Source organism: Mastomys coucha, unplaced genomic scaffold (assembly GCF_008632895.1).
Source record: "Mastomys coucha isolate ucsf_1 unplaced genomic scaffold, UCSF_Mcou_1 pScaffold4, whole genome shotgun sequence".
Classification (NCBI taxonomy): domain Eukaryota; kingdom Metazoa; phylum Chordata; class Mammalia; order Rodentia; family Muridae; genus Mastomys; species Mastomys coucha.
The window spans coordinates 30,719,038-30,732,521 of record NW_022196910.1 but is presented as its reverse complement, the minus strand read 5'-3'; the positions used below and the strand labels follow the sequence as shown (position 1 = coordinate 30,732,521).

The 13,484-nt window shown below is 37.2% G+C and overlaps 1 protein-coding gene across 9 annotated transcripts in view; it reads left to right on the top strand.

Moving 5' to 3' along the window:
- Nucleotides 1–13,484, top strand: part of Lrriq1 (leucine rich repeats and IQ motif containing 1) — a 200,863-nt gene that overhangs the window by 18,580 nt on the left and 168,799 nt on the right. For all 9 annotated transcript variants that reach the window (XM_031349424.1, XM_031349417.1, XM_031349418.1 and 6 more), the window contains 3 exons: nucleotides 2,746–4,398; nucleotides 10,921–11,073; nucleotides 12,477–12,627. In XM_031349424.1, the coding sequence (XP_031205284.1) occupies nucleotides 2,746–4,398; nucleotides 10,921–11,073; nucleotides 12,477–12,627 (1,957 nt within the window). The remainder of the gene's footprint in view (nucleotides 1–2,745; nucleotides 4,399–10,920; nucleotides 11,074–12,476; nucleotides 12,628–13,484) is intronic.

Below are 13,484 nucleotides of genomic sequence, written 5' to 3'. Positions count from 1 at the left end.
TTACAAATATAAAGTATATAAAATTTCCCATCTAAATCTCCAATATAGAGTAGATAAGTTACTGTTATTCAACTGGGCATTGCTTCCTTACTTTATTACTTTTGAATCTCCCTTTATTCAGTCCTGAAGAATCTAGGTTAGTTTCATATATATATGCATTCGTGTGCAATATATATGTAGAAATACTAGACATGTAAACAGGAAATTTCATTTAAGTAAAAAGAGGAAAATACATAATTATAAATGACATGCCATTCAAATGTTTAAAAAGATAGGTCTATAACAATGACTATAACTCTTATCCACTAACTAAATTGTTATACAGATAACATATAAGTAAAAATTATAATTTACTGTAAAGTATTAAGTATATGTTTTATGAAAATTTAATGTGAACATTAAAAATTGATGAATGAGTGTGCTAGTATAGTGGACATACTGGGGTATTAGTGAAACAGAAGAGAGTTTAAAAGGAAATAGCAAAAGTGTTGAATGGAGATGAGAAAATAAAGTAAAAAAAATACCCTAGGAAACACTGGAAAGATCGATAATAGTAATGTTTATAAAGGGAGAGCATGAGACTGAGGAGAGAGGCCAGAGGATGATGGTCAATGGGTTTTCTGTTTGTTTCGATTTGGTTTTTTAGATTTGGTTTTCTTGGTTTGCTTTGTTTTGTTTGTCTTTTTTTGATACAGGGTTTCTCGGTGTAGCCCTGGCTGCCCTGGACCTTAGTCTTGTAGACTAGCCTGGCACTGACCTCAGAGATCTACCTGCCTCTTCCTCCCTAATGCTGAAGTTAAGCTAAAAGTGTGTGCCACCACTGTCTTGCAAGAGCGATTGCTTTTGAAAATGTCATTTAAAAGTCAACAATCAAAGACAGTGATCTTCAAGAAGAAATAGATAATGTGAGAACCACAGTGGAATGTGGCAGTAAAATTAGTTAAATCTGGGTCACAGAACTAGGAAGCATTAGAATATAGGAATAATATGTGCTACTCAAAACATATCAAAAATAAGACTAATCTGTGACCTCAAAAGAAAAAATTAAAAGAGAAAGAACAATTGAATTGACTCTGACTCTGTTATTCCTCAGTGTTAGCATCTTGGGTCTCTCTATTCTCTGTATTAATTTCACATTTACTGCTATGTATATTTATGTGCCAGAAAAAATCATTTTTGAATAGAAAAATTTTCCAATCTTTATGCAGTGGAAAATTTTTAACTTTAATTTTGATTTTATTTGAACATGAAATGCAGCCCTATTTCTATTACCTCTTGGCAATTCAATGATGTCATTTCATTGCATTCTTATACATTTTACTGATGGCAAATTTTATGTTTAATCTATATATTCTGATGAGGCTTTAAGATTTTCCCATGCTCGAAAAAACAAAAACAAAAAAACAAAAAACAAAACAAACTAACTAACTAAAAAGATTTTCACATGATGTATTGGTTCATGGATACTTAGTCATTTTTAAGTATGTGCCAAACATTTTACTAAGAGGCTAGATACAAACAAAACAAAAGGGAATCTGTGTCTCCATGGAGATTTCTGTGTTCCAGGGACCTGTGTACATGTGTCCTGTGTGTGCTGAGAGAGAAGAGTGTAGACTTCATTCCACTCTTTTTCCTATGGGTACTGCCTTGAAATATACTTTTGTATTACTTCTAGCTTGATTTTTTTCTGAGATCTTTATTCTGGAATGCCTACTGGTCATATGCCAACTTTGCTGTGTTGGTCTATTCTGTTCCTGATATATATTTCATATCTTTGTTGATCTAAAATAAACTTTTACAAAAAAGTATTTTTTTAGACTACCAACCACTTAACCATTGTTTTTTTTAAAAGTGGGTCTAATTTTATTTAACACTTAGCTCTCTTTCTTATGGCAGCGTTCTACTACATTTATTTATTCACTTTACAACCCAGTATCAGCCCTTCCTCTCTCCATACCTTTATTCAGTTCCTTTCCCATTTCCACTTTATTCTTCTGTTTTGAAGAGGGGAAGCCCTCCTCTTGGTGTCACCACCCCCACCTTACCTCTCATTTTTTTTTATAGAAAATTATTTGGGTTCACATATTTTTCTGACAGATTAACTTCATGTTGAAAGTTTAACCTACTGTCTAGCTGCTTATTCCTCTTACTTGTTGAATTGTATTATATGCTAATTTTCCCTAAATATTTGATGAATTCTTTTTGTCTGTTTACTTCTGTTTTAGAGCTCTATTGAAAATGTGTTTTTTTTTTCTCATAGAAATGATATTGTTTTATTTGCTTTCTAACTCTTGTGAGATTTAGAAGGGATAAAATGTGTGACTGAGCCAAAGCTCCCACGTACCTGTGTCCAAGGACCCCCTGTCCTTGCTGGCCCTGTGCTTCTTAAGAGGCCTCGTTGTGAGGCCCCACTATCACAGCCACCATATCAGAAGTCTTACCTGGATTTAGGCCTATTTTTCCCTTAGTATCTCCTGTGTCATCTTTATTTTAAATGCTTTTCATCTGCAGATAATTCCTTTATCGTTAACTCATTGGCTCATAACTTGACTGAATTATCGACATCCCAGTGTGACCCAAATCCTCTAAGTACTTAAAAAACTAATTTCCTATGAAATTAGTGACTAGTTTTCTCCAGGGAATTTTAGAACAACTTCATTACACATTTAGGTTTTGTAAAGCATTTAATATACTTGTGAAGTTACTGATCTAGCTGATGCTCATAACTACTTGTCTCTGTTTTAGGAACTTATCAGAAACTTGCATTTACAAATGGAGGAGGAGAGAACAAGATTAAGTGAGCTACAAGAAAAAGAAAAAGCACGTTTATTCAAACTGCAGCATGATGCAGCTGTAAAAATTCAAGCCAACTACAGAGCATCAGTAACTTACCGAAAATATAGCCCAATCATAAGAGAGCAAATCGAAAAGAAGAAGCGGAAAGCACAGGAGTTGAAAGAGAGGGAGGCAAAGATACGACAAAAGGAGGAAGAAAGGAGGAAGAGAATTGAAGAGGAGCAGAAGGTAGAGGAGGAGAGGAAGAAGAAGATGCTGGAGGAGAGGAGGAGACGTGAGAGGGAATACGAAGAGAAAAAGAGCATCCTGAGACAAGAGAGAGAAGAGCAACAAAGCAAGGAAATGATAAGACTGAGGGAACATGCCCACTCACCACTGATCATTACCTGTGCATTAAAGAAAGGAGATGGTCATGGCAAGCAGCAAGCTGTTGCACATATGCCAAAGAGTAAGGGTACTATAGCCAAAGAGTCAGTGGACAGCAACTCAAAGAAGCAAAAAGATGCTTGCCTAGCTGAGCAATTAAACAAGAGAGAAAATACACATAAGCAGCTTGCATTGAAGGAATCGACAGGAATAAAATTAAAACCAAGAGAGGCAATTATGGTAGAATTAAAAATGAACGAGAAAAATGAAAGTTTACCAAAATTAAAAATGAATGAAAACTTATCAAAAAACCAATGTTTAGAACAATCTTTTGACCAAGAAATTAACACTGAAAATATAGATGGAGAAAATGAATTGGAAAACTCCGACCTAAAGGAAAGTGTGAATGAACAGTGCCCAGAGCAAGAACTTAAGTCTGAAACTCAAACAGAGGAACCCGTGGAGCATGCCACGAAGGAGAATATGGGACAAGAAACCCCAAAACTATTTGGATTCAATCAAGAAGTGAATGAACAGGACAGTAATGGAGCACAGGGAATCATCGAGGAGAATCATGAGAGATTAACTGAAGAGATAGAAATCAAAGAGATGACAGAGCAAGATGGGCCATTGTATGAGGAGAATAATAGTTTACCTATTTCCATGCAGAAAAGCCTATCACCAGTGATACCCGACAATCCTGAGCCTGTAGAAAGAAGTGTAACACTAGCAGAAGGCCAAGAGACTGATTTAAAATCAGAAAGAGTTGAGGAAATCCCACAAGAAAGTGTGCTGATTTGTGATGTTGCGGGCATTAACACAGATGCCTCTGTGCATACAGAAGGCAAGGCAGACCTGCAGGATTCTGTCTCAGACAAACTTGCTCCCAGTGAAGAAGCTGGTAGTCACAGTGCTAATAACCTCTTAGTCACTGAAGAAGGGGAAGACTCTCTGACATCTGAGATTAAAGAAACTCTGGATCAAGAGAAACAAACAAAGACTGAAGGTGATGGTGTCCTGGCTTGCTCTGTTTCACAGATAACAGTTTTATCTTTAGTTGAGGAAAGGAGATTAGCCTGGATAAAAACATTTAAGCCTTGGACTGAAATCTTTGAGCAAAATCAACATAAGAAAATAATTAAAAAAAGAAGACTTGTGAAGTGCCTACCAAATGCAATGCCTCCTTTAGATCCATCAGCCATTCTCCAGCATGGCCCTTGGAAAACTTTACAGCAGGTATTTATAATTTAGCAATTATATTTCTAGATTGAACTAAAATTAATTTTCTGTCATGTAATTTGAACTTTCAATGGTTTTATATAAGAATGTTGCATCTTAATAAATGGAGTTACTATCAAATAGTAATGAAATACTGTCTCCTTTTAGAGGGCTAATATTTTTTTTGAGTTTTCTATTTTTTTATTATATTTTAGATATTTTCTTTATTTATATGTCATATGATATCTCCTTTACCAGTTTCCCTTCTGAAAAAAAATTAAAAAAAATAAAATAAAAATAACAAAAACAAAACCAAAACCCCTGTTCCCTCCCCCCCCCATAACCAACACACCCTCTCCTGCTTACTGGCCCTGACATTCCCCTACACTGGGTTATAGAACCTTCACAGGGCCAAGGGTCTCTCCTTCCATTGATGACTGACTTGGCCATCCTCTACTACATATGCTGCTGGAGCCATGTGTACTCTTTGGTTGGTGGCTTAGCCCCTGGGAGCTCTGAGGGAACTAGTTAGTTCATACTGTTGTTCCTCCTAAGGGGCTGCAAACCCTTCAGCTCCTTCGGTCATTTCTGTAGCTCCTTCATTTGGAACCCTGTACTCAGTCCAATAGATGGCTGTGAGCCTCTACTTCTGTATTAGTTGGGTACTGTCAGAGTCTCTCAGGAGACAGCTATAACAGGCTCCTGTCAGCCAGCACTTGCTGGCATCCACAATAGTGTCTGGATTTGATGACTGAATATGGGAAGGATTCCCAGGTGGCACAATTTCTAGATTGTCCTTCCTTTAATCTCTGCTCCATAGTTAGTCTCTACAACTCCTTCCATGAGCATTTTGTTTCCCCTTTTAAAAAGGAATGAAGTATCCACACTTTAGTCTTCCTTCTTTTTGAGTTTCTTGTGGTTTGTCTATTGTACTCTGCATATTCTGATCTTCTGTGCTAATATCCACTTATCAGAGAGTGCATGCATGCCACACACCATTCAGAATGTCTAGGATAAAAAAACTCAGGTGACAGCAGAAGCTGGAGAGGTTGTGGAGAAAGAGGAACACTACTTCATTTCTAGTGGGATTGCAAGCTGGCACAACCACTCTGGAAATCAGTTTGGTGGTTCCTCCAGAAATTGGATATAGTATTATCAGAGGATCCAGCTATAGCACTCCTGGGCATATATACCCAGAAGATGTTCCAACATGTAATAAGGACACATGCTCCACTATGTTCATAGCAGCCTGATTTATAATAGCCAGAAACTGGAAACAACCCAGATGTCCCTCAACAGAGGAATGGATACAGAAAATGTGGTACATCTACACAATGGAGTACTACTCAGCTATTAAAAACAATGAAGTTATGAAATTCTTAGGGAAATGGATGGATCTGGAGAATATCATCCTGAGTGAGGTAACCCAATCACAAGAGGGCTAATATTCTTAAGTTCTCAAGTAAAGTTTATTGGGACCTTATCCATCTCTGTAGTCTAAAAAGAGCTTTGATTGAATTTAATTTTTCAGTGTCTTGAGCTTTGATTTAATGCCCTGTAAGGACATCTGGAAGTTATAGTTGGAATTATATAAGAACATTTAGTGCTTTTCCTCTTTAGGAGTTTCCACAAGATTGTGGCCCACATTCTGGCTCACATGAAACTGTCTCCTGAAGTGAAAGAGGTGCTGACAGGATAAATGACCCTAGACTTCCCATATGGAAATGCTGTTTAAACCATACGCCATAGAGTTGCAGCACACAGATTCTAGAAACATAGTTTCCAGTAAGCACCACTAATTCTCTGCTAATTCTCTGCTATAGAGAACACAACATCAAGCAAACTTAAGGCACAGAATTTAATGTTTAAGGTTCTTTTGATGGTATGGTGCTTCAAACAGGTTACAACTTTTATTTACCTGTAGCTTGGAAGTCAAATATATTTTATAAAATGTATAGTAGAGGCATGAAAATAACATTTTTATCTCAGTTTTAACCAGTATAGTTGGAGCTGACATGGCTGCCCTCTATCATTTGATTGACTATTAGAGTAAATTGTACATGGTGACATATGGCCATCAATGAAAATCAAATTTCAGGTACTTAGTATTAAAACTGGGGTAGAAATTTCAGATCATCGGAAACCTGGTATTGGTTTTCCAAAGAGCTTGAGAATTATATTTTAAATGCTACAAAATATGTAAGGACACCAGGCTACTCATCACACTTAGAAACTAACTATGAGGCAGAAGACTACACCAGTTCCATCTATCATATGTGGAGGCAAGCTCCACCATGTTTCAGGGAGCTATCTAAACCAAAGCCCTTTTGTGTGCAGTAGGTGGTCAGCTTCTGCCACCATGTCCTCAAGATAAACAGGAAGGAAAACCAATGATGCTCTGTGTGCGTGTCACCAGCTCCTTACTCTAAGACAAATAGGGTCCATCTTGTTCCCCATGAGACAGCATGATTCTGGAGATTAACCTTATGGGAGGACACTAGTCCCTATATCAAGGGGTAGGATGATGTCTTAGTCAGGGTTTCTATTCCTGCACAAACATCATGACCAAGAAGCAAGTTGGGGAGGAAAGGGTTTATTCAGATTACTTCCCACATTGCTGTTTATCACCAGAGGAAGTCAGGCCTGGAACTCAAGCAGGTCAGGAAGCAGGAGCTGATGCAGAGGCCATGGAGGGATGTTGCTTACTGGCTTGCTTCCCCTGGCTTGCTCAGCCTGCTCTCTTATAGAATCCAAGACTTCAGCCCAGGGATGGAGCCACCCATAAGGGTCCCTACCCCCTTGATCACTAATTGAGAAAATGCCCCACCGCTGGATCTCATGGAGGCACTTCCCCAACTGAAGCTCCCTTCTCTGTGATAACTACAGCCTGTGTCAAGTTGACACACAAAACCAGCCAGTATAGATGGGGAAAGTAAGACAGTGAGCCATTCACAAGTGGCCCCATATCTTCTAAGGTTCCTTTTAATTAAAATGTGCTTAATGCCTTCATGTCATTTTATGACTTCATGATTTCTTGCCCTTATTTAAAAAAAAAAAAAAAAAAAAAAAAAAAAAAAAAAAAAAAAAAGACAAGATCGGGTCATGGAGCACACACAGTGGCCTAAAACTCATGATACTCCTGACTCAACCTTCTTGTGCTGAGATCACAGGCCTGTACTACCATGGGTGTTCCTCCTGTTTTTGTGCTTCAGGTCATACCCAGGGCCTCATTTTTGGCACTCCAGTGTTCTCCGACCAAGCCAACCCCAGACTATATTCATCTTCTTATATAGACAGGTGACTAGACAAATAAACATAATGATAAACAATACAGTATTTCATTCACTTGGTAATTTTTCATTTGTCTAATAAATTTGACCAATAGTTATTGGTGAGCTGAACAGAAAAAAATGCAGCATTTGTCCCTATGGAACACAAGCAAAGAAATGCTCCATAAATTTCAACTGCTATAAATAAGATTCGTGTGTATTCTATAAAAGGAAAGTAAATTAGTGGAGTCTGTTGATTTACTTTTTTGGTGTATTGGGGAATTAACTATGCTTGCAAGAGTCCTACAACTGAACTATATTCCTTGTTCTTTTGTAAGAAATAAAATGTTTTGAGACAGCGTATCATGGAATTTCCCAGGCTGGCCTTGAGCTCACTGTGTATCCTTGGCGGGCTGAAAGTGTTAACGTTCCTGCCTCAACCCTCTGGGTATGTCAGACTACAGGTCTGCACTAACTCTTCTGAAAAATTGATGAGGTTTAGATGGGACATCTTGGTCAGAGAAAAACAGTATTAAGGAACAAGAGGTAGAACTTACCCAGTAACATGTCCACTGTTTCCTAGTCAGGGTTTAGAGGCATGGCTACCAGCTCTGTGTAGCTATGTATAGACTCTTGACATGACCCTTCACTAGGTTTTTCTTGGAGGATACCTCTACTGAGGCCATTCCTTCTATAGTTTCCTTTCCCTTAGTCTGTTTCAGTCTCTTCAGTATGATAACAGTAACCATTAACCATTAAAAACAAAAACAAACAAACAAATATCCCTCCTATGTACTTACTGTTGTTCTTCCTATGGAGTTGCAATCTCCCTCCACTCCTTCAGTCCTTCCCATAACTCTTCTATTGGGGTCCCCATGCTCAGTCCAATGGTGGGCCACAAGTGTCTGCATCTGTGTTAGTCAGGTCCTGGTAGAGCCTCTCAGGGGCCAGCTATACCAGGCTCCTGTTAGCAATAACTTCTTGCTATCAGCAGTAGTGTCTGGTTTTGTGGTCTGCAGATGGGGATAGATCCCTAGGTGGGGCAGTCTCTGGATGGCCTTTCCTTCAGTCTCTGCTCCACTCTCTGCCCCTGCATTTCCTTTAGACAGAACAATTCTTGGCTAAAAATTTTGGAGGCCCCATCCCTGTGGGCCATGCCTATCCACTGAATATGGTCTCTACAGGTTCTGTCTCCCCTTTGTTGGGTATTTCAGCTAATGTCCTCCCTGTTGTGTTCTGGGAACCTCTTGCTTCCATGGCATCTGGGACTTTCTAGTTACTATCCATAGTCCTCCATTCCCCACTGCTAAATACCTCCACCCTCTGAACCTCTACCCCATCTTATCCTGCCCCCCTTTTACCTCCCACTTCTCTCTTCTTCCCAAGTCCCTCCCTCCCTCTATCTTCAGTGATTATATTGTTCTCCCTTCGAAGTAGGACATCCACACTTTGGTCTTCTTTATTGAGCTTCATATGTTCTGTGACAACTCACAGACCTACTTTGATTTTCTAGTCATTTAGCTTCATATAAACTGCTTATTCTGACCCCTAGCACTGTCTTTGAAAGACTCTTCTATAACTGGTGTGGGGTAAAACTTTACTTTTCCTTAATTGAGTTTAAGAATAATTGACAATTAAATCTCTAAAGTATTATAGCAATCTTAGGACATGAAAATTAGTAATAATTAAAATGATAATGAGTTTATCATTTTGCTCCATAGATGGGACTGTTCATTCTTTAACCAAAAGAACTTGAGAACACAAAAGTTTCAAATATAGTTTTATGTTGTCCTTAACCAGAAAATAAAACATGAATGTTATGAATATATATGTTTTGCTTCAAGTTGAAACAATTCACAATTATTTTTTTAAATTTTGGAAACATTTAACTAAACTCCTTTATGGTACAACTGATAGTTTTCAAACTGGGAAAGCAATAATAGGTACACAGGATTACTAATGTTATATTGACCTTAAGTTGAGGGATGCTGGGCAATTTTAAACATGTGATTTCTACCATACATGTGTCAAAGGATGAATATGCATGCTTATTTTGATGTCACATGGTTGGAAACCTTTAGAATGAGGTCTAGGATAAATTCCTATATCATAGAATTTTTTAAATGTTTAAGTGTTTTAATGTTTCTGCCTAAGTTTTAGCCAATGTTTGTTGTTATTTTCAGTTTTTAGAATATAATGTATAATATATCAAATATATTGCCTGAAAGGCACTCATGCTTTTAATCTCAAATATTTTTTAAATGTTTAAAGAAACAGAATGAACACTATGAGACTCCCCATACTGTCAAAGATAGATGCCTCTAACAAGGTGCAAACATAATCTTCATTCATGAATTGTAATGAAATGAAATGACAGAAATTGGAGAGTTTTTGACCTCCTAAGAAACTGAATTCGATTGTGCATCTGTCTTTGGCCGAAATAGGCATGTTATCAAATAAAACCAATAATGTATTTTACTGCCAGTCAATCTTTTATCATTACATAGCTAGCTGTAATTGCCAAATGTTGAGTTATTAAAATCTCAGTTTAAGTGCTTTCATTCTCTAGTGCATGGCCATCTCTCTAATATAGGATTTATTTGTTTGCAATCAAACTTAGAGAGCAGCGCATTTGCCATTGTCACATACATGGATGATACATTTTCATTCTGAAAAGAATTGAAAGGTAATTGGTTGCAAGAATTGTGTTCAGTAATGAATACTTGCTATACCCTCAGATGATTATGAAAGTAGAACATTTATTTACCCAAAGGTTATGAAATATGTTATTACTTTTACTGGTTAAGCAAAAAACAGGACAAATGATGTCTGTGTATCTATATTAATGTATATCTCTTTCAGATATCCAGGGATTTCAAAGCTACTGTCAAACACATAGTATTGACTTTTATGCCATATTATACATATGTATATATATATATATGAGATATGTTATATATTATATTCTGAAGCCTGTAAAAAGCAACAAAAAATTGCTAAAACTTAGGGAGAAAGTTAATAAGTTATTACCATATTTCTGCATGTTTTTTACCTTTAAGATCTAATTGATTGTGAATGATTGCATTGATTTATGTTGCTATGTTGCAAGAAAAAGAGATCAGAGAGCTAGATTTAAACTGAGTGCCTAATAAAGTAGGATTTGAAGAATATGATTGCTTAGGTGAATTTTTGAAAACCTTTGCAAAGATAATATAATCTGTATTATGGTGTTCAACAGTGTCACTTATTGCAGTGTTCTTGAAACCTCTAGGTAAAAGTCATTACATTTCAGGATTTGCCTGGCTGTAGTCTTTCTACACTGGCAGAGTGCTCAAATCTTCAGCTCCTATCTCTCCGACGCTGTGGATTAACTTCCTTGCAGGGCCTGAGCCATTGCACAAACCTTAAGTACATTGATGCACAGGCAAGTTGTTGGTTTTACTGTCATTTAACACACAACAAATATTAAATGGTTTTGTTTTCATGTTTATATTTCAAAAATGATAATTTGAAGATGTAGTAAAATAACTTGACACATGAAGTTTAAAGCAAGCATGATGGTTTTAAGGTCCTAGAGACTGATGAGAGAAGCTGTTAAAATCTGGTGCCAGAAACTAATGATTTTGTGTGTCTCTCTCTCTCTCTGTGTGTGTGTGTGTGTGTGTGTAAGTAGTGTGGTGACTACAACAAACAATGGTCTTTAAAGTAGATTATAGAAAACAGCCACATGATTTCTTGTTATTCTGAAGTCAGGCCTGGCTTAATATTTCATATGATGTTTACTTGGTATCGTTTGTGGTTGCTATATTAGCAGCTGGGTTTAGAATTTCCAAAAATTATTTTTCTTTCTTTTCCTTTTTCCTTTTTTTCTGTTCTTTTCTTTCTTTCCACTTTTTCTTTCTCTTTTCCTCTCTCTCTCTCTCTCTCTCTCTCTCTCTCTCTCTCTCTCTCTCTCTCTTGCTTAATCTTGCTCTCACTCTCACTCTTTCTTTCTTTCTTTTTTTTTGTACCTTGTCAAGGTTTCAGTAGTAAGACTATCTTTGGGTTCTTGTGCTTATTCCAGGCTCTTTGGTTTCAAGACTGAGTGTTCATCCAGATACGTGCCACTGTACAAGTGCATAGCAAGCGTCTCTCTACATCATTTTTCCCACCATTGGCTGAGCTATAAGTTCATGTTGGAGGGAATCACATATGTGTCAAAATTTGGTTACCAGATTTTGTGGAAACTATCATACTACTGACTGTTCCTTCACAATCCACCACCTTCTGTCTTCTAATGATTCACATTTAGAAGATAAGTTCATGTCTCAAAGAGCACAAGATATCATCCTTCTATGCCATTATCTCATGAACTTTGCATCTACATCAGATTCTGGTGAAGGAGCAGAGTATCAGTGGGTTTCTGAAGTACATTGTGGAAGCATGGTCCCTACAGGTCAGAGAGCTGCAAAGTAAATTGGAAAGTTATCCTGCCTAGTAATATACTCAGGAATAATAGTGAGATGGAGCTCAGGTTAACCATCAATATCTTCCCATCAAAGAGCACAAGCAACATGACTAACAAATATTTCAATGTGATCATTTGGCTTATTCAAAATATTTTTTTGCATTATTTTCTATATATTTAAAAACTATTAAGCAAATGCAAATATTCTTGTGCAACAATTAATTTTTCCCCTGGACATATAGCTATTTGCATGATTATTTTAGAAATTAGAGACATGTCTATTTAGACATTGTCTCAACCTTAATAATTTTGAAATGATTAGCTATTATATTGTAAAACATTGAGATAAAATTAATGTATTTGTTCTTTCTTTGCTTTAGGAAAACCACATTGAGACTATCAGTTGTGAAAATTTGGAAAATCTCTCTGTTGTTCTTCTTAATAAAAATCTGCTGACTTCTATTCATGGTTTCGATGGATGCACTAATCTCCAAAGCCTGGAACTTTCATATAATAAAATCACTCGAATCAGTAAGGCCAGTTTTAATATTCAAACATTTATTTTGCATAATTGTACTTGGTTTCATTCATTCCTTTTTAGAATAAGCCCCTCCAAGAACTAGGGATATATTTTGGTTGGTAAAATGTTGCCTAGCAAACATGAGCACTTTAGGTTGATCTCCAAGGATATTAAATCCTGGGAAGATATGAGGGAGATACTCAGTGGGGAAAAGAGCCTGCAGTTCAAGCTTTAGGACCTGAGTTTGGATTACAGAATCCATCTAAATATTACATCAGCATGGGAATCTATAGAGGAATTTTAATCCTGCAATATGGCTGCTCTGGCATGGAATCACATCCAAAGACCTTCTAGGTCTGATTGATCAGGCTGAAATGACACATCTTTAATCCCTGTGTCACAATGCAATGAAGGTAAAGTTTGTAGAAGGAAGCAGCCATGTTTAAAAGTGATGACTAATTGGGTGGCAGATAAAGTGATGAATCTAAGAAAGATTTGACAGAATGAGTCAGAGATAGGATGCGCTCAACTCTCAGGAGAACAGACAGGAAAAAGAGGCTACTTAAGAGCAGCACAGAGTTGAATCAGGAGGGGAGGGCAGTTCAGTGAGGGCAGTTCAGTTGAGTTCAGGCAATGCAGTGGAGCCCAGTTGAGATCTATTGAATGCAGTGAAGTGCAATTCAGTTGAATGCAGTTGAATTTAGGTGAATTCCTGCAGTTCTGTTCAGTTCATACAGTTAGTGTAGTCAGTGCCATTCCATTTGTGGAATTCAGAGACAGTTTTTCCAAGCAGAGAAATTCATTAAGAAGCCAGGAGAATCCAGTTTGAATCAGTCTCCTGGAGAGGAGTTTGAGCCAGAACAGCTGA